The 21,070-nt window shown below is 38.1% G+C and overlaps 1 protein-coding gene across 1 annotated transcript; it reads right to left on the minus strand.

Moving 5' to 3' along the window:
• Positions 1-76: 76 nt before the first annotated feature.
• LOC119265416 lies at positions 77-16,331 on the minus strand. The gene is made up of 8 exons (XM_037546082.1): positions 16,149-16,331; positions 15,841-15,874; positions 15,110-15,520; positions 13,771-14,088; positions 8,333-8,386; positions 5,899-5,955; positions 5,467-5,598; positions 77-3,161 (listed from the first exon to the last, which is right to left on the minus strand). The coding sequence occupies exons 3-8, from the start codon at positions 15,165-15,167 to the stop codon at positions 2,920-2,922; spliced, it is 861 nt and encodes a 286-aa protein (XP_037401979.1). The 5' UTR covers positions 15,168-15,520; positions 15,841-15,874; positions 16,149-16,331; the 3' UTR covers positions 77-2,919.
• Positions 16,332-21,070: the final 4,739 nt, after the last annotated feature.

Here is a 21,070-nt window from a genome sequence, read left to right on the forward strand (position 1 = left end):
CCAGGCTGCCCACCGCTCCGGGTAAGTGTGCTCACTGCCCCCTAGTGTGTGTGTCCACTAGTGTGTATGTGGTGTTTCACTGCATGGATTGGTTAAACGCAGAGGTGAAATTTCCCCGTTGTGGGACTAATAAGCGTCACTTAATTTTATCATAAAACATGGCTTATTGTCATTCCCATTACAGACGCTGGATTTTAAATTTTACACTAGCAACAGTTTGAATGGTCCCTTTCTTCTTTGGCTCAGAGAAGACAAAATCCATTATTTCCTAAACAAGCTGAATGGCTGTCTCGTCAGACCACAATACATGTTTCCACTGAGCATCAGTCCATTTCAGATGAGCTCCAACCCAGAGAAGTCAGCGTTGTTTCTAGATGCTGTTGACATATGATGTATGTGTATAGTTCAGTCCTACCTAACATTTGTGGATGCTGCAACCAATATTTTTAATTGACAACATTTTATCAAAGTATCCATTGTGGTAATGTATTGCAGGTTTTTAAAGCAGTGCTGTCCGAGGGGTGGAAGCTCACAGGCATGTACCTGTGGTTTTCCTTCACAGATTCACTGAGTCTGTTGCTGATATTATGCAATGCAGAGGGTGAAATACCTAAAAAACCTGGCAATCGCCCATTATAGCTCATACATTTCAATTTATGACACACTACATCACCAGTGTCGGATTAGTTATTCAAACTGTATCAAATTATAAATGACTAGCTACTTCTTTAAACTTATAATGGGATTACTTTACCTATTACTTTCTGGACGTCTTTTAATTTCACTACACCTTACTTTATTTCCAAGTTAATCTCTGCAACACAAACACACATATTCCAACTGGAAAGTACAAAAGAAGTTTAATTTCCATTTGAACTACAGCTTGAGGGACCAAGTTTGAACAAGGAACGCACAGCCTGGTGATATAAATGAACAGCTGAAGTAGAAGTGGCTTAACACGAAGAGGTAAATAAATCATTGTCATTTCATCTCATCTTAGACGTGTTGAGTGAGAAGCAAAATCTAGCTTCTGCAGTACACAGTGCAACATCTAACACAGATGAGCAGCCGACACACAATAAATACAGCCTTCTTTGAGATGGGAGTGGTGTAAGTGTGTAATGGGACAGAACGAGCGTAATGGGACAGAACGAAAGAGGAAGTGGAAACAATCAGCCTTTATAGAAGAGTGTTGATGAAGTTAAGGTGTGACTGGTTAGTATTCTGGTGACGCTAACCTTGAGGGTGGTAGGCATGACAGTGGTGTGACAGTGGAGTGACAGTGGAGTGAGAGTCGATCAGTGTTCTGGGTGCTCAGAACTACAGACCTGGAGGGAGGCGTGACAAAATGATCCATGTTGGAGAGGGATCCTTTCCTTTCACACCGTTTGGTGTAGATGTCCTTAATGTCCTTAAATTTCACTACCTGCTTTTGTGCTTTCCTGTCTGAGCCAGAGCCATTTCTATAACAGAGAGTGATGCTGCAGGTCAGGATGCTCTCTATGACGCTGCTGTAGAATGAGCGTGTTCTTTGATTTCATTAGTCTTCTTAGGTAGTAGAGCCGCTGTTGTGCCTTCCTCGCTAAGGAAGAGGGACTAATGGCCAAGAGAGGTTGTCAATGATGTACAATGAAGTGTAGAACCTGGTTAGAGAGAGACGAGCTGAGGCCAAGTAAGTTCAGTTTGCTGAGATGCCTCTTGGATATGAAGGATTACTGATCAAGGGTATCAAGGACAGTTGCTGAGCTGAAGTTGGCAAACAGCATACCAACATAAGTGTACTTGTTGTCCAAGTGTGATAAGGCCAGGTGGATGGCAGTGTTTCTGGTGTCATTAGATGAGCAATGTTGCCTGTAGGTATATCGATGGGGGTCCAGTATTGATGGAATGGATTCCTTAATTTGTGCGATGACCTATGAGGACAGCAGCCTTCTTTGTCACTGGGATGATGGTGGCTAATTTGAAGCATGTTTGGACAGCCTGCTCCGGGGACTTGTTGATGTTCATGAAGACAGCAGCTAACTGATGGGCATGTCCAGGTACGTTGTCAGGGCCTGCAGCTTTATGTGGGATCTGAGCAGGGCCTTCACAGTCAGTACCTGGTGTCCAAGAGAACCAAGATTCTCAATGCTGCCTCAGTATTGGAGGCTTCAAAACGAGCACATGAGTTGTTTAAAGTGTCCGTGAGGGCAGTGTTGATGATGCAGAAAGGTGATTCTTCCTCCTGTACTCAGTGGTAATTTGAATGCCCTGTCACCAAAGTGCTCAATACAGGGGATCATTGGGGGTCTGGGACTCCTTAATTAATGTCTTAGAATGTCTCAGAATCAAAATTCTGGAGGGGTGGTCTGTGAAAAGGGGTGGTCCGTCAAGATGAAATAGATACTCAAATACAAATTCAGGGAAAGGCCATTATTTGGTCTGCAAAGTTCTGTCTTTGGTGTTCTTAACTAACTAGAGCTACAGCACTGCTGCGCCTCAGGGTGGCTCCGAATGCAATGGGGCTATTTTTCACACCCCCTGCCACAAACACATCATCGTAACCATAAAATGCATTTCCGCCTGTTTTGAAGGTCCCATTTGTTGATATATATACCTTTTTCTTCAGAAAAACTACAATTGTATCTCAGTTTGGCAGGAGAGGTGTGAAGAGTTTTTCACAGCAGGGGGTTCTCACTCCTCATCATTGCTCACTAGCAGCTCAACACAGAGTCCTTGCTCATCTGATAACAGAGACGCAGGGAACAAAAGATTTATTTGATTATATTAATTCAAAATGTCACAGTCAGTTTTTTGGAGTGTCCACTAGGGGGCACTGCAGAAAGAGGCCAGCCTCCTCAGCATTTTCTCTCACCACGTTTGTCCATCTTCATGTGCTGCTCTTCCCCCTCTGCTCCCTTCTACTCCACCATCACTTCTTCACTCCTCTTGTTCTTTTCTTTGTCTTTCACCTCTCTTTCTTTTTTCTCTTTTCTGGCCCTTTACTTTATCCTCCTCTTCCAGCTCTCGTTCCCGTCTCATTTGCTCATTTCTCTCTTCCAGCCCTGTTTCTTCTTGCACTTGTTCATTCCCCCCATCCCGCTCTCTTTCTTCTCCCATTTGTTCTTCTCCCTCTTCCAGCTCTCTTTCCTCCTCTTCTGCATTCGGGACATTCTGTGAACCTTACAAACAGAAACAGAGTCAGTTCTCAGCTGCTCTGGTTTCTTGAATGCAAATGGTTTTAAATGTCCTGATTGTTGATTCTTTCATCGGTGCCTTAAAGCGCACATGTAAAAAAGATGGTTCTTCATAGGTCCTTTAGTAAAGAAAATGATGATATATAGAACCATGAACACTCAAAGAACCATTTGCATGAATAAAGGGTTCTTTGCATCATGAAGTCATTCTTCAGATTGATGGGGAACATTTTATTCTGTATAGAATCTTTTTGAAAAGGGTTCTATATAGCACCAAAAAGGGTTCTTCTAGGGTTACAGGCTTGACATTGTCTCAATAGAAGAACCCTTTTTGGTGCTATATGTGTGTATGATATGTATGTGGAGGTTAGGGAACCAGCCCTGTGACCGGAAGGTGTGCTCACTGCCCCCTAGTGTGTGTGTGTTCACTAGTGTGTATGTGGTGTTTCACTGCATGGATGGAGTTAAATTGTGAAGGCAACATTTTTCTGTTGTGGGACTAATAAGAGTCTCTTATGCGGCATGCAAATGTGTTCATACACTGCAAAACATGGCATCTTGTCAAGTAAAATGATCTTAAATATGGTCAATGCATCTAATATTTCTCTTGTTGAGGTTATTGTAAATTTAATTTAAGATTATTCACTTTATTTCTAGGCATTTTTACTTGTTTTTAGTCATTTTCATAAGCAAAAATGTTTTGCTTGTTTTAAAAAATGTGCTTGAAACCGGAAAAAAGTATCTGCCAGTATAGTGAGATAGTTTTACATAATAAAATGACTTAAAACAAGTGAAAAGTCACTAGAAACCGATATAATATAAGATAACCTCATAATAAGTGCACAACCATCACAAAATTGGGAAATATTAGACATATCAACCAGATTTAAGATCATTTCACTTGACAAGTTGACATTTTTTGCAGTGTAATTCTATATTGAACCATTTTCTTTACTATAGAACCATCAGTTTTAAGTGTGTAGATTGTGGGTTTATAAATGTTTCATTTATTTTTACTAAATTGTCTGTCTTGATCATTTTGAAATACCGGTTTCTATAAAGAGGACAGAACACAGAGCAGGACAGCAGAGCCTGTTATCAACTGTTCTTATACAACCTTTGCAGCCTAAACTCTGTTTCTGTGTGTAGTTTTCTATATTGGTGTAGATTTGAGATTGTTGTGTTGTGGTGGTGGACAGTAACTGAGTAACTGAGTAAATGTAATTAGTTTCTGTACTTTAGTATTTTTGGTGTATCTGTACTGAAGTTTCTCCGTTCTGGGCGACTTTTTCCTTTCACTCCACTACATTTCAGAGTCTAATATCCGACTTTTTCCTCCTACATTTTGAGAAATCTGTCGTTCCTTTTGGTTTCTGTGTGTATAAAAACGTAACATGTCAAAACGAAAGAAGCGCAAAGCCAGAGCACCAATCAGGGCCCAGCGGTCACTTTGTTTAGAGCTGGTTTTGACCTGTTGGTCATACCGACCCAGTGCAGCACGCGGTTCAACGTCAGCGCAGCAGCGTAAAACTTTGGGAGAGTCTGTTCAACATAAATGATGAACTAACCTAACTTTGTGTAAATAGAGCTCAATATAGAAATATGTCCACATATGCAGTCGAGACTGACGCGGCTTTTTTCTGAATTTCTACAAACACCATTTCATTTTATAGTAAATGAGTTTGGGCTGGTTTATGTTTATGAACAGACGCCTACAGATCAACATAGTAAAGGAGCTCATCTGTGATCCTGAGTTTAAAGCCAGTTTTTATTCAACTTAAACTTGGAACTAAGTTGTAAATAAATCTGAAACTGAAACTTTGCTTGTGTGTAAAAAGTGATTTCAGAGCCACTCGGTTCTCCCTGATGGAAACTGTTTACCTTCAGTGTTTTGTGCTTCTGATCATTTTAATAGACGTCAGCGTCACTAATTAATAACATTCTATTAAAAGACTGGTTTACCAAGAGAGACGCTGGAGGACTTTCACCTGAAATGAGTTCATGAAGCCAGTCTGGTTATAAAAATGATAACAGGACCAGATCAGAGCCAGAATTACTCTTTTAGTACTTTTACTTTATACTTAAGTACATTTGAAGGTCAATACTTTAGTACTTTTACTCAAGTGGAGGTCTAAAAGGAGGAACTTCTACTTTTACTGGAGTGATATTTTACCTTCGGCGTCTCTACTTTAACTCAAGTGCATGCTTTGTGTACTTCATCCACCACTATTGTGTTTACATTAGCTGTGTTCTAGAGTTCACAGTGACTCGGGTTCTTTAAGGGACTCACATGGTGTAGGCCGGGGGCTCTTTTTAGTGCCTCTGTTTAGGAAACACACCACCAGCAGCAGGGTTATGAAGGGAATGCAGCGGATCACGTAAATGATGAGTTCATCCTGAAGAGAGACTGGAACTACATCCTCTGTGAACATAAACCAATTACAAGAAATATGAGAAATAATAAATCATTAAAATTATTTAGTGCTAAAGCTTTGTAGGAACAAAGTGCAGACAAACTCTCAAACAATCTCTCTACATACTGCACTTTTGTCTTTGATATTTTCTTCTGTCTTTTCTTTTTTTTTTTCAATTATTAATTCACTTTTGTCCCAAAACAATACCAAACTAACTCCCACCTACTATGTGGATGTTTTACCATCTTAACCTTGAGAAAGTATGGTAAATTATCATCAATATCCACAGAAATGATTCACTAACTTACCTTCTGTACTGGGTGAGTGAGGAGAGTTCACATCCTTTGACTCTGTTTTGTCTGGTCCTGTTTAAAAAGTCATACAATTTAATTAAATGTAATAATATAAAACAATTAACTGTATAAATATTTTAGCTATTTAAGCACTAAAGAAAAAAAATATATTTGTGTGACTTTTTTTAATTTTCAGAAATGATGGCAAAAATGGTTCCTTCCATTAATGTTAGTTATTAAAGTTGCATTATGTAAGATGTAGTTAAAGCTGAAAGAGGATCTTTGCTGAGTGAGGAGAACAAAAACAGGCTAAATTATGGTGCGTGTGAGCTGCTGAGTCGCCCTGTAAAGCCTGAAGAAATCATTTAGAAGTCAGAGGCATCAGGCCGGGAGTTTCACACCACATCGTACGTCTTTATGTATTAACATCACACACGCAGACTCAAAAAGAAGGTCTGGCTTGATGTTTAGGCCTCAAACGAACTCAAAATCAACATCATACTGATAAAGATGTGATGACAAAAGGTGGAGCCAGAGGTGAGAGAGATTCACTGCTAACAGCTCCAGGTGCCTTAGGGAGAGTCAGCACCCCTTCGACTCCGGCGTTAGAGCCCTCACTGTGGGGTGAATGGCTCATCTCGGTGACATAGCTGGAAAGCTAAGGCTAATGCTAATGCTGAGGCCAAAGCTAGCCCAGAAGAACACCACGCCCCTCCAGTTCCAGTGCCAAACAGGTTTGCCCTGCTCAGCGAAGCACCTGCTGAGGAGCCTGTTAAAAGTGCTCTGGTTATAGGAGACTTGATTGTCTGACACATGAAGTTAGCTACTCCTTTAGGGGCGCCAGCAGTAACAGGAGCCAGAGCGCCGGACATTAGTGGCAACCTTAGACTGTTAGCCGATAAGAGGTATTCGAGGATGGTCATTCATGTAGGGGCCAATGATATCCGTCTGCGGCAGTCTGAGGTAACTAAGGGTAATATCAGAGAGGTGGTTAAACAGGCCCAGACGATGTCCGATGCTGTAATCTCGCTCTAGCCCCATCCCAATGTGGTGCGGCGCTGAAGAAAATCAAGTGGGCTTTAAGTGATACTTTTTAAATCCCATAAACGGGGAAATTCCACCTCCACATTTAACCCATCCGTGAAGTGAAACACCACATACACACTAGTGAATACACACACACATTAAGGGGCAGTGAGCACACTTGCCCGGAGCGGTGGGCAGCAATATCCACAGTGCCCGGGGAGCAGATATAAATAATTGGTTACATTTTGAGGGCAAGCCTGGTCTCATAGGTAGGGCTGGTGTCCACCCCACGCGGGAGGGTGCTGCCTTACTTTCTTGCAGCATATCTCATGGTCTTTTAGTTAGTCGGCAGAGTAGTGTAAACAGCTGCTGACAGTCCAGAGCCGGGACCAGGCCGCAGACAGACAGGCTAAACCGACCGTCTGTGACTCCAAATCCAAGTCTTAATGCAACACTGGGAGATAAATAAGAACCTGTAATAGTTCATAGAAACTGGGCCCAGTGATCCCGCTGTTTTCAGTGAGGTCCAGCTGAGCAATAGCCGAGCAGTTTGTAGAAGCTACTTAGCAAAATTTAGTGTGTTAGCTGAACCGAACAGAACCCATTCAACACAGCGCAGTGCACTGCCACCACGTCATGAATTTTAATCACGACTTCCTCGGCCATTGGCTGTTTGTGTAACGTGTGTTGTAGAATTAGGGAACAGAGCCCGAGAACAACACAGCCGCACATACAGCTAAAGCACGACAATAATAATAATAGCCTTATTCTTCTTATCAGTATTAATATTACTTTCATTTACTTTATAATAACCATTATAATGATGCTGTAGCTGTGTGTATAGTTAAGGCTGTTTGTCTACACTTAGTGCTGTTATTAGTCGATCAAAACGAATTCAAATTATACATTAATAAATGAATAAATACCCATAAGTTTATGAGTTTGCGTGTTGTGATTGTCCCTCCTGGTATCAAACATTAAAGTTTTCATGAAATTAATGTTGTTAAGAATGACTGTTTACTATGTGTATGATTATTATCATCATCATCATCAGTGAACCTGCGCTGTGCTGTATATGATTGAGGAGCTTCTACTTCAGATGCTATAGTTCAGTGTTTTGAGTCAGAGCTTCATCACGTCATTTTCTGCGCGGTCACGGTTCGGTCTGAAGCTGTAAAGTGATGGCCGAGTCTGTAGATAAACTGACAGACCGTCCAGTCTCTGTAGAGCAGGGCAGGGCTGTTAGGTGGTCAGGCTCCCGTGAGGCCTTTATCACCGGACCAAAGACAGGCTGAACCATGCCTATAACCATAGCAGTTCAGTTTGTGAGCACTAAATTATCAAAAAAAAATTTTTTTGATTGATTTTTTGTTGTTTTGGATTTGGTAAAAAATGATCAAATATGAGGCTTTTCCAAAATTACCATTCAGTAAGTCACCTGTTGATTTGCCCTCTTTTGGCTCTGCTGCGGCTGCCTCTGTTTAAAACAATAGAATATATTAGTATAACCATAAGGGCTCATTTGAACAGGTCTGAGCGCCAATAAATAAATAAATAAATAAAAACAAATAACAACTTGTATATTGTGTGAGCGACCCCTTCTGGCCAGTCTGAGGAATTGCGCACAATAACATCTGCATCTAGGTCAGGATAACCTGGACTAACCAAAGTCTGTGGTTAAAGATAATCCGGACCAGCCTTATTGTTTAAAGATAACCTGATATAACTTTAGAATCTTTAGAATAATCTGGGATTAGTGGGATTAGTCTCTATTTAAGGATATCATGGATAGCTTCTAGTTAAAGATAACCAGCGTTGGATAACATCAGTTTCTACATAACCAAGGATAAGCTTAACATCGGGTTCAACATAACCTGGGATAACCTTTGCCTACAATTTGGTACATTATCAATACTTATGATGATAATCTACTGATGTTAAGCAGTGCGAGGTCCAGTGTGAAGTCCAGAGATGTGTCCATATAAACGCCTTGGAGAGGACGTGGCTTCCTGATGGTAAATGTAAAAGACTAAATGAGGTTAAGGGGAAAAACGGACCTCGATGATGGACATGAGGAATTATACTCATTTAAAAAGTCTATTAACCGTCAATGATAGATTTTTTTTCTTTTTGTTGATTTTTTGTGTTACGTGTGTTGCTTTCTTAAATTGACACTTGCTGTAAACATTTTATTAGAAGGACTTGTTGATGTGTTTAGATTATTAGATTAAATATCATCGCTATCTTAAAAACAAAAAAAACTAAAGTAAAAAAAAAAACTTATCTGCATTTTAGCTTTACAGGCGGAAGCAAAATCCTTTTTAGCCTTTCATGTAAATGAACGCGAAGAGGTTTTATTCCTAGTGCTTCTGGAGCTTTTCTACTGGTCATTCATCACGAAATCTCCAAACACTGTAAGGCTACGTTCACATTACCAGGCTGAAGTGGCACAAATCAGATTTTTAGCCCCAATGTGAATCAGATCTGGTGTTTTCAGGGCTGTGTGGATGCAAATCTGAACTTTTCAAATCCGACCTGAGCCACTTTCATATGTGGTCCTAGATTGGATGCGTATCGGATTCATGGCCATGTGACCTCAATGTGACGCTCAGATCGGAATTCATGTGTGGCTTTTCCACTGCGTGTGCACCATCATTCAGCGTTACCATGGCAGCAGCGCTGAGCAGAAGTTAACGCCTGTAAACGGTGGAAAAGCTGTGGAAGTCCTGAGAGGCCATGAGCTGTTGATATCATTTTCAGGATTGTTTTCTTGAGATAAAAGAAGTAACTCACTATTTCAAGATAACAATGTTGTTATCTTGAGATAACAAGATCAGTAACTCATTATCTCAAGATAACTTTAGTTATCTCGAGATAAGATAAGTAACACATTATTTAAAGATAACAATGTTGTTATCTTGAGATAACTAGATTATTAACTTGTTATCTCAAGTTAAAAAAGATAAATACAAGGTAAATACAGAAGTTGAGAACCCATACAAATTAAAATAAAGCGTGGCCACAATTTAGTAAGGCGTGGGGATGAGGCACATTACAATCTCATTCCCACACCTTACTAAGTCTTGGCCATGCATTTTTTTTGTTGTTTATATAGGATATTACCAGCGGGGCTCCATACAGAGAGAATTAGAAGTTAGAATTTTCTGGATTGTTATTTTGATCTAACAAGTTAATTATCTTGTTATGTTAAGACAGCAAAGTTATTATGTTGAGATTATGAGTTATTTATCTTGTTATTTCAAGATAACAAATGTGTTATCTTGAATTAATGAGTTTCTCATCTTGTTCTCTCAAATTAGCAAAATTGTTTTCTTGAAAAAATGAGTTCCTTACTTGTTATCTCAAGATAACAATCCAGAAAATTATTGTAAATAGCAGCTTTGGCCTCTACCGACTTCCGTACTTACCTAAACGAGTGTGAGCCGTCAGGTCAGATCAGATCTGACCAATGAATTGGATTTGAGCAGCGAGGCTTGTAATGTGAACGTAGCCTAAAGGGCAGCTGCCCAACTCAAACGATGTAAAAACTACACAGGGCCTTCACTGTTGATGAACCTTTCTGAATTCACATCTGGGGACATCTGGTTTTATGTGAATTCAGTAGATCCATCTTTTTGGAGCAATAGTCTGTTAATACACACACACACACACACACACACACACACACACACACACACACACACACACACACACACACACACACACACACACAGACACACACACACACAGACACACACAGACACACACAGACACACACACACACACACACACACACACACACACACACACACACATATATATATATATATATATATATAAACACAGCTAATGTAAACACATCAGTGGTGGACTAAGCACACAAATCATGTATTTGAGCTAAAGTAGAGACCCCCAAGGTAAAATATTACTCCAGTAAAAGTAGAAGTTCCTCCCTTTAGACCTCCACTTGAGTAAAAGTACTAAAGTATGTACCTTCAAATATACTTAAGTATTGAAAGTAAAAGTACTAAAGTATGTACCTTCAAATATACTTAAGTATTGAAAGTAAAAGTACTAAAGTATTTACCTTCAAATATACTTAAGTATTGAAAGTAAAAGTACTAAAGTATGTACCTTCAAATATACTTAAGTATTGAAAGTAAAAGTACTAAAGTATGTACCTTCAAATATACTTAAGTATTGAAAGTAAAAGTACTAAAGTATGTACCTTCAAATATACTTAAGTATCGAAAGTAAAAGTACTAAAGTATTTACCTTCAAATATACTTAAGTATTGAAAGTAAAAGTACTAAAGTATGTACCTTCAAATATACTTAAGTATTGAAAGTAAAAGTACTAAAGTATGTACCTTCAAATATACTTAAGTATTGAAAGTAAAAGTACTAAAGTATGTACCTTCAAATATACTTAAGTATTGAAAGTAAAAGTACTAAAGCATTTACCTTCAAATATACTTTAGTATTGAAAGTAAAAGTACTAAAGCATGTACCTTCAAATATACTTAAGTATTGAAAGTAAAAGTACTAAAGTATTTACCTTCAAATATACTTAAGTATTGAAAGTAAAAGTACTAAAGTATGTACCTTCAAATATACTTAAGTATTGAAAGTAAAAGTACTAAAGTATGTACCTTCAAATATACTTAAGTATTGAAAGTAAAAGTACTAAAGTATGTACCTTCAAATATACTTAAGTATTGAAAGTAAAAGTACTAAAGTATTTACCTTCAAATATACTTAAGTATCGAAAGTAAAAGTACTAAAGTATTTACCTTCAAATATACTTAAGTATTGAAAGTAAAAGTACTAAAGTATGGACCTTCAAATATACTTAAGTATCGGAAGTAAAAGTACTAAAGTATTTACCTTCAAATATACTTAAGTATTGAAAGTAAAAGTACTAAAGTATGTACCTTCAAATATACTTAAGTATTGAAAGTAAAAGTGCTAAAGTATTTTCCTTCAAATATACTAAAGTATCGAAATTAGTGATGCTGATGTCTATTAAAATGGAAAAACTTCAGTACAGATACATGAAAAAACGACTTAAGTAACTAATTACATTTACTTCATTACTCTCCGCCTCTGGCAACATTTGTGCATATTGTCAGCGCTTGTCATGCACAGTACTCGTCACAGTTGAAGCAGGAGGTGTGAGGACTCTTTACAGAGAGAGTGAGCTGAGCGGCTCACCACAGCCAGTCGGTTTTGATCTCATAAAGCCTTCCGAGAGCAGGAAGGCTTTATGAGATCAAACCCGACTGGCTGTGGTGAGCTGCTCAGAAATCTCCAGCAGACTCTTCAGGCCTCAGAGGGCCCCTCAGAAGCCTCGTTATGAGGCCAGCGCATCGTGTGAATGTGTCTTACACTGTGCTGGTCACCGACAGGTCACACTCCTGAAATGGGTTGTTGTTTACAGTCAGACGCCTCACTTGATTATAACAGCCTTTCAGACCTTTTCTAAGAGCCGTAACTGAACCAGGCGATTCAGACGTACAGTAACGGACGTGAACGTGTGTTTTTAACCAGATTGTTTCTCTTTCTTGTTATTTTCCGTGAACTGCTGGACACAGCTGGTGGTGCGTGGTGCCAGCAGCGCTTATCTGAAAAGCAGAACAGAGCTGCTCATTACAAGGATATGCAAAGAAAGGTGGGGAGTTCAGTTTGAACACTCAGTGTGAAATCGATGAATTCAATACGGTTCAGTTCAGACCGATGCCACGTTTCCTGACGGTGATTTTGAGCCACAAAACATGGAAACTGTTCAAAAGTCTTAGCCGTGTCGTTCAAAACTATTTATCTCAGCAGTAAATTGTTTCTGCCAGTAAGAATAAAAGTTCTTTTGCTCAGATAAATAAGTTTGTATGTCAGTTTCTCAGTTGCCTGTAAGTCAGAATACAGAATACATTGTTTATTTGCTTGATTTAACATTTTAGGGACAAAACCTTGCACGTCCGTTTTTTGTCATTTTGCAAAAGTTTGAGCACCCCCCAATCTAGCTACAGGTTTTATTGCAGAAATAAACACCACGTCTTTTTCTGCTAAGTTTATAACATTCACGCCTTTTTTACAATTTATATTTCTGAGCCTCGAGTTTAACACACTGTAACATATACTATATATACACACACACACACACACACACACACACACACACACATCTATATATATAGTATATATATTTCATATTCATATTCATACACACACACACACACACACACCCACACACACATCTATATATATAGTATATATATTTCATATTCATATTCATACACACACACACACACACACACACACACACACACACACACACACACACACACACACACATATATATATATAAAGGACACAGTGTGTGGTGTGCAGTCGTATGCAAAATTTTGAGCACCCCTGGTCAAATCGTCAGTGTAAATAAGTGAACACATCCTCTACGGAGAACGTAACTCTTAGTGCACAGTTTCTATTTATTCGCTGAAAGTAACATAAATAAATAAATAAATAAACAAACAAATAAATAAATAAGTAAACGTGCCATAACTTTTGCAGAGCTTTATTTCTTTCATCGCCTACACGGAGTTCAGTAAATAAACAGTGAAGGTGTATTAAACGCGCAGCAGTGTGAGTCTCTACAGAGGACGTGTTCACTTATTCACACTTAAATCAGCCAAACATGCCGTTTCACACTTTCCGCAGGTATTTTTCTCACTTCATGAACATGAACAGCAGAAGTAGCAGTGAAACTCTAAAATGTTGAAAGGGGCTCTTTTCGTCATGCAGTGTAGCTGCTGTAATAACAGTCAACCTTATTTTACATCACAGACTGAGGAAAACACTAACTCACCATTTTCAGTCTGGACATTCACAGCCGTCCCTTCTCCTCTTCTGATGTCCAGTTTTGGGACGTCTCGCATAACTTCACAGATGTAAAGCCCCGTCTCGTTGTTACGGATGTTCTTAATGGACAACACCGAGCAGTTCCCCTGGACCTCGGTATGAAGGCGCTCATCACTCCAGTGTCCAGTGAGTTGATCATCTTTAAACCATTTCACTTTCACTCCAGTGATGTTTTTATCCCAGCAGCAGGCGACGCTAACAGAGCCCCCCTCCTTCACTGTGAGTTCAGACGGAGTCTGAGTTACAGTGAAATCTTCACTGGAAGCTACAGAAAGAGCAGACAGACACACAGAGAGACATTCATATCAGAGATAAGGAACATATAAAAGCCCCTCACTCGTTTACAGGGTTCCCACCAACACTAAAAAAGCCTTTTCACATCTTTAAAGCAGGTTTTAAACAAACGAAGGTCATAAAATGTGTAAAGAGTTTTATTTTAGAGGCACTAACTCTGAGGATCAGGCCTAAAGACGGAGCCACAAACTAATTCAAAACAGTCCAGGGACCAGCGGATCGGGTGATGGGCTGTGAGACGGCAGAACTGATAAAGACCCTGAAAAGACCTTGAATACAGATGTGCGCGAAAAAGTTTGAGCACCCCAACACATTGGAAAAAATGTGTTAAGCACCAAAGTGTCAAACTTAGAAAATGCAGTAATAGTGAGTTAAAAACCGTAGTGAAATTTTATTAGTGCTGTTTCAGATCTGGATTGTTTTTATTGGTCTGTTCATCATGAAATTGTGACACGGCGTAAAGAGCGGCTGGTCTTTCTCAAATAATGCGAAAAATCCCCGAAAATCTGTTCAGACCTTTTTCTTATTTGAATCTGTTTGAATAAATTGTGCTTTAATAAAGTACATATTTCAGTTTTCATACGGTGGTTATTTGTTATTTTTAGGTTCTTTTAGGCACTAAAATGTATTCAATTTAACATAATTATGTAACAACCTTGCTTATTTATAACTATAGAACAAAATTTCAATGTTTTTGCAAATTAATATTAGCTGAATTTTAGGACGTGGACGTATGAAACAGCTATAAATCACCATAAAACATGAACCTCATCATCACGTTTTACCTCCGTCTCCAGCTCCCGTCCTCACACAGATAAACACTCGCTACTATGACCACTAATATCAGTGTTATTAGTGCTAATGACGGTAATAAGACGCTGTTTCTGAGGTGCAGTGTGTTCAGATAGTATCCGTTTATAGGTAAAGGATAGAGTGTTTGGTTCGGCCAGTGCCGGACTGTCGGTGTGGCTGCTGTTTGTTTCTGGACTCACCGCAGTAACAGAAGCAGGTAATGGTCACAGCGCAGAGCAGGACGCTGAGCGGCCGCATTTTCTGATGCCCAGCACGGTCTGAACCGCCTGCTGCTGCTTCACCAGCCTTTCACAGAGACGTCCAGGCTGACCACAACAAGCTCTCGCTCTCTGAAAGACTGTGACGACTACAGGCCCCCTCCTGCCCCCACCTTTGGGCCTCAAAGCAGCCACAGAGCAGCTTTCTGTTCCTGTGCTCACCAAACACTCACACACAGCAGCAGAGCTCAACTGTTCGGCCTGCTGTTGTTACGCTGTTGATGGTCTTAAACCAAATGAACTTTCCTAAGAAAGTTCTGGAGAGTGTCCTTTGGGGATGAGTGAGTTCACATCCATAGTGTTGTCAGAGAGGTCGGATGTGTGTCACCCAAGCTGGAAATAAGTTATGCACAGGAAACGTCAGTGGAAAAAACGACAGGCCTTTTATTCAAGTTGGGGCAGTCGTGGGCTGCAGGTCAGGGAACCAGCCCTGTGACCAGAAGGTCGCCAGTTTGATTCCCTGAGCCGACAGTACGTGACTGAAGTGCCGCTGAGCAAGACTCCTAACCCCCAACTGCACCCCGGGCGCTGTGGATAGGGCTGCCCACCACACTAGCCACGGGTGCTCACTGCCCCCTAGTGTTTGCGCAAATTCCCTGTTGTGGTACTAATAAGGGTCAAATAATAATTGTCTAATACACTTATTTACCAACCTCAGTTCCAAGAGTTGGGACAGTACGGGAGCTGCTAATAAAAACAGAAAACAGTTATTCATATAGAGGCATTAGTTTGACCTGCACTGTAAAACATTAATTACTGGCTTACTACATAATTACTACATTAATTACTGGCTTATTACATAAATTACTGGCTAATAGCTGTTTTACTTTCACAATAACTGACTGAACCATATTAACAGTAAATAACAGTGAAATATCAGCTTTATACAGTGATGGAGCTCATATTCTGCTCAACACTTACAGTAACACACACACACACACACACACACAGACACACACACATTTTCTAAGCCACTTATCCTTCTGGGTCACTGGGGGTAGCTGGAGCCTCCTTGTTGTCATCAGGTGGGAAAGAGGAAACGCCCCGGACATGCCGCCAGTCCATCACAGGGCAGACATGCAGTAAAACACTGTAATTCCAATACAGTAACTTCCTGTAAAAGTAATGCAAGTCCATAGCCAGTAATTTACTGTAAATTTACATATCACTGTCACATAAAATCAGTTTATCTCCATTTCTGCTTTGAAAACTCCAGTTATTGTTTGCATTGTGTTAAAATTTGACGATGAATAAAACAACAGAAGTCACACTAAATTGTTCATAAACAATCTTTTTTTTACCAACATGCCACCAGCATTGTTGGGGTAGTTACTTAAAAAGTAATTCAATAAAAATGACTAATTACTTTTCTAACTTTACTCTGTTACTCAACTTAGTACTAAGTACTTAGCCGATGAACTTAAGTACATGGGCTACTGTACAAGTACTATACTAAGTATTTAGTACAGTACTCTGTAAAACGTAATCTCACTATTCATTACTTTACTTCTATGTTACTCTCTACAACTCAAACACATAAATTCCAAGCAGAAAGTACAAGAGATACTTCCAGGCCTGGACCAGCTGTCGATGACGGGGGTGTTTGAAGACCTTTCACCTCAACTACAGTTTGATTGTTCCAGCTGGAACACAACAAATGCAGTTTGGTGAAAAATTTGGTGAAAAAAAACACAGAAAATAACAGCAACTCTGTTGTTTTAGTTTTAAATGTGTTCTCTAAATAAAAATGTACTTATTTACCTACTTTCTCTCTTGGAGATGCTCATGTTTACTGACCAGGCGTATATTAGGCATAAACAGATTGTCTGTGGTTTTAACTCTCCATTCATTTTTTGTTAGGTCAGTCGCAAAATGTCAATCTAATCCTCTGCCTGTCGTTTGGAGTTTGTGGATAATTACTGTGCAATGATCATGTGCTAAGCAGATTCATACGTATCAAAGTAGTAGTCAACTGAACAAGCTGAGAATTATGGGATGAATAGAATTCTCCATAATAATTACAAAAGTATTAGATTAGAATTACATTAAACACAAAGTTACTATTTAGAATTCGTATTTACAAAGCAGTGATCACAGCTTGAGGTACATATAATATATATTGAAATATTTCATTAATATTTCTATTTTTTTATATACAATCTAGCAAATATTTTGTTGTCCCAAATATTTATAATACTAAACATTTAAACATAATATTATAATTTGGTGTATGGGTAACATTGTTTAAATTATATTTTTATGTATATTATTGAATTTAAATAAAATGTCAATATCTGTTAGTAGACTATCACAAGTTGTTCCTCACTTTCTTCACTGAAGTCTGAAACAGATGCTTTCTCAAAATCAGCCTCTAGAGGGCGTCAGAGTGTCGCGTCCAGTAATGCTGTTGGTCATGTTGAACAGTCATAAATAGTTTTCTAATTAGACTTTAATATTGCAAAATTGTGTCTTCTATCATTATACTTCTTTATATTTTTGTTTATTTATTTATATACATAAACATACCGCTGCTGTCAGATTCAAATCTCCAAAATGGTCACTTTACAGGAGAAGGAAAAAACATGCTTTATTTTTAATGTAAGTCAATGGAACCAGAATTTTTTGCAAGTAATTTTGGGCCGTTTATGTTGGTCTGTTAATCAAGAAATTTGCCCACAGTGTAAAGATCAACGAGTATTTTCAAATTATATCACAAACTGAAAATCAACAAAAATGGAGATGGTTTTGTTCCGACAACAATGATATGTAAATTTAGCAACCGACTAGCTTTATTGAGATTGGTATGATGTCTGAGTGTATAAAACATGGGCATTAACTCTAATGAGCTAATGCTGGTGTTTACTGCCCACATATTAATCTGTAATAACCTTTTTTATTATTATTGTTAATAGAGTCCGTTATTTTCTGCTCTAACTGTGAACAGGGATATAATATTATATTTAATGATATAATGCTTTTTTTAATCAACTACTTATATGTACAATACAATGCAACTATGATGTCTACATACCACCACTTATTTATCTGACCAACAACACTCTACGGTCAGCAATACAGACATATGTATAAAAATATGTGAGTTCTTCAAATGTCTAAGTTTAATTTTTGAGTTGACATTTTATGACCTCATTGATCTCAGTAGAATGATCGCATCATCAAATACTCCCAGAAAAACCTCAGAACTTTAGAGGCGTTAAAGTCCACCCAGCACTGACACCCTGTTCCTCCTGCTTTCTTAATTTAGGCTGTAGGAGGTTGGTTAGTGAAGTGGGTAACATCTCTGCCTTCTACACTGTAGACTGGGGTTCAATCCCCACCTGGGCAGGCTCCCTACTCTATACCAATAAGAGTCCTTGGGCAAGACTCCTAACACCACCTTCACCTCCCTGTGTAAAACGATCAAATTGTAAGTTGCTCTGGATAAGAGTGTCAGAAAATGCCGTAAATGTTTTTAAATTTTTAATTTTCTTTTGACTTTGTCAGTGTCAGATTTTACTTTGTTTGATTTTTTGAAAAAAAAGTGTAATTTTTTGTTTTAATACATGAAAAAAGGTTTGTTTTGAGATTTTTAAGTTTGTATCATTTTCATTTAGATATAAATACAAAGTTAAAAGTGGAAAAAAGCAGAAAAACGATTCTATTATCATTCAAAACTTTTGACATTTTTGGGGTCTTTTCATTTTAATTTAAGATTTTTTTTCATTTTATTCTGTATTTTCATTACATCAGCACAACTATAGAATATAACAGATTTAATCGGACGTTGAGCAGTTATAGAGTTATACAACCTACATTGCATTAAAAATAACTTTAATTGTATTTATTCATGCTGTAATTTGTCCCGTCCAGGTCCGTCTTGGTTTTTATTTCAATCATTGTCTTTAAGGAGTCCTAAAAATCTAACATTTTTCATTTTTTTTAACATTTGTTATTTAGGGGTGGCGCTGTCGCCTCACAGCGAGGAGGGCCTGGGTTCGATTCCCCGGCCGGGTGACCGGGGTCCTCTCTAAGGGGAGTTTGCATGTTCTCCCCGTGTCTGTGTGGGTTTCCTCCGGGTTCTCCGGTTTCCTCCTACAGTCCAAAGACATGCAGTCAGGCCGATTGAATAGATATAAACACAGACAAATTAAAATGACCTTAAAATAAAAGCCTCTCATCAGTTTCTCTCTAATTTGTCCTCCTGTACTTTTTTTGGTCATATTTTGTATTTAAATCTAAAAAAAGCTAAAGAAATCTCAACAAGTCTAAAATCAAGTCTAAAAGCATTTTGATACTAACTTTAAAGAGTGACAACAAAAACATTAAAGTTCTTCAAGCAATAAATTAAAATGTCTACAAATTGAGAAAATCTTGAAAAAGTCAACTTTTTTGTAAGACTTTCTTGATTTTTAGACCGATTCTGCACAAAGTGAAAGGTGCCTTAAGATTCTAAAAGTTAGAGACTTTAAAAATACCCAAAATCCCTAACAGCGCTGCTTCCTTTGGAGAAACCGGCATATTTCCTAAACCTTGGAGAATCTGGTCCCTTTTCTGAACCCACTCTAAACCTCCGTCCAGTATATCTGCATATCTGTTCAGTGTATGTCAGTTATATTCTACAGATGTGCTGATGTCATCAAAACCCCAGCAATCAACAATTAAGATTTCTAAATCATTAAATATAAAAAGACCCCAATTTTATTTTGAAGTTTTGCATTAAAACAGAATCAGTTTTCCACTTTATCCAACTTACTTTTGTATTTATATCTAAAAAAACTGATACAAATCTGTAAACAGGCCTGATTTTTAATTTTTAAATTAGATCAAGAAGATATTTCTTTTAAAAAATTCTGAAAGTCGGATAAAGTAAAAAGAAAATGAAACATTTGAAAACTACTTAATTGAATCGCTTTCCTGAGACCCTTTAAGGCCTCAGCAACAGTAAAGTCCAGGATTAAGTGCAGGACGGGTTTAAGGTTTAAGGGTTTAAGGGTTTAAATTTTAAGGTTTAAGGTTTAAGGGTTTAAATTTTAAGGTTTAAGGGTTTAAGGGTTTAAGGGTTTAAGGTTTAAGGGTTTAAATTTTAAGGTTTAAGGATTTAAGGTTTAAGGTTTAAGGGTTTAAATTTTAAGGGTTTAGGGTTTAAGGTTTTAAATTTTAAGGTTTAAGGGTTTAAGGTTTAAGGTTTAAATTTTAAGGTTTAAGGGTTTAAATTTTAAGGTTTAAGGGTTTAAGGTTTAAGGTTTAAGGGTTTAAATTTTAAGGGTTTAGGGTTTAAATTTTAAGGGTTTAGGGTTTAAGGGTTTAAGGTTTAAATTTTAAGGTTTAAGGGTTTAAGGTTTAAGGTTTAAGGGTTTAAATTTTAAGGGTTTAGGGTTTAAGGTTTTAAATTTTAAGGTTTAAGGGTTTAAGGTTTAAGGTTTAAATTTTAAGGTTTAAGGGTTTAAATTTTAAGGTTTAAGGGTTTAAGGTTTAAATTTTAAGGTTTAAGGTTTAAATTTTAAGGTTTAAGGGTTTAAATTTTAAGGGTTTAGGGTTTAAGGGTTTAAGGTTTAAATTTTAAGGTTTAAGGGTTTAAATTTTAAGGTTTAAGGGTTTAAATTTTAAGGTTTAAGGGTTTAAGGTTTAAATTTTAAGGTTTAAGGGTTTAAGGTTTAAATTTTAAGGTTTAAGGGTTTAAATTTTAAGGGTTTAGGGTTTAAGGTTTAAGGGTTTAAGGGTCATTAGATTTTTCCCGTGATGTTTAGTGGATGGTGAAGACATACGCCGGTAGTTATGTTTAATCTGTGACATTACACGCGCATTAGTAATAAAGCAGTGCGCGCGCCACAGCGCCCCCTGCGGGCGGACCGGCGCGCTATATAAGCGGAGCGCTCCGTGGCG

Source organism: Pygocentrus nattereri, chromosome 2 (genome assembly GCF_015220715.1).
Source record: "Pygocentrus nattereri isolate fPygNat1 chromosome 2, fPygNat1.pri, whole genome shotgun sequence".
Lineage (NCBI taxonomy): Eukaryota > Metazoa > Chordata > Actinopteri > Characiformes > Serrasalmidae > Pygocentrus > Pygocentrus nattereri.

Coding starts and splice junctions, on each gene's coding strand:
- LOC119265416 (XM_037546082.1), bottom strand. CDS start 15,167: ATGCGGCCGCTCAGCGTCCTGCTCTGCGCTGTGACCATTACCTGCTTC. Junction 14,089..15,109: donor TACCTGCTTCTGTTACTGCG/GTGAGTCCAGAA, acceptor CTCTTTCTGTAG/CTTCCAGTGAAGATTTCACT. Junction 5,956..8,332: donor AACAGGTGACTTACTGAATG/GTAATTTTGGAA, acceptor CTTTTTAAACAG/GACCAGACAAAACAGAGTCA.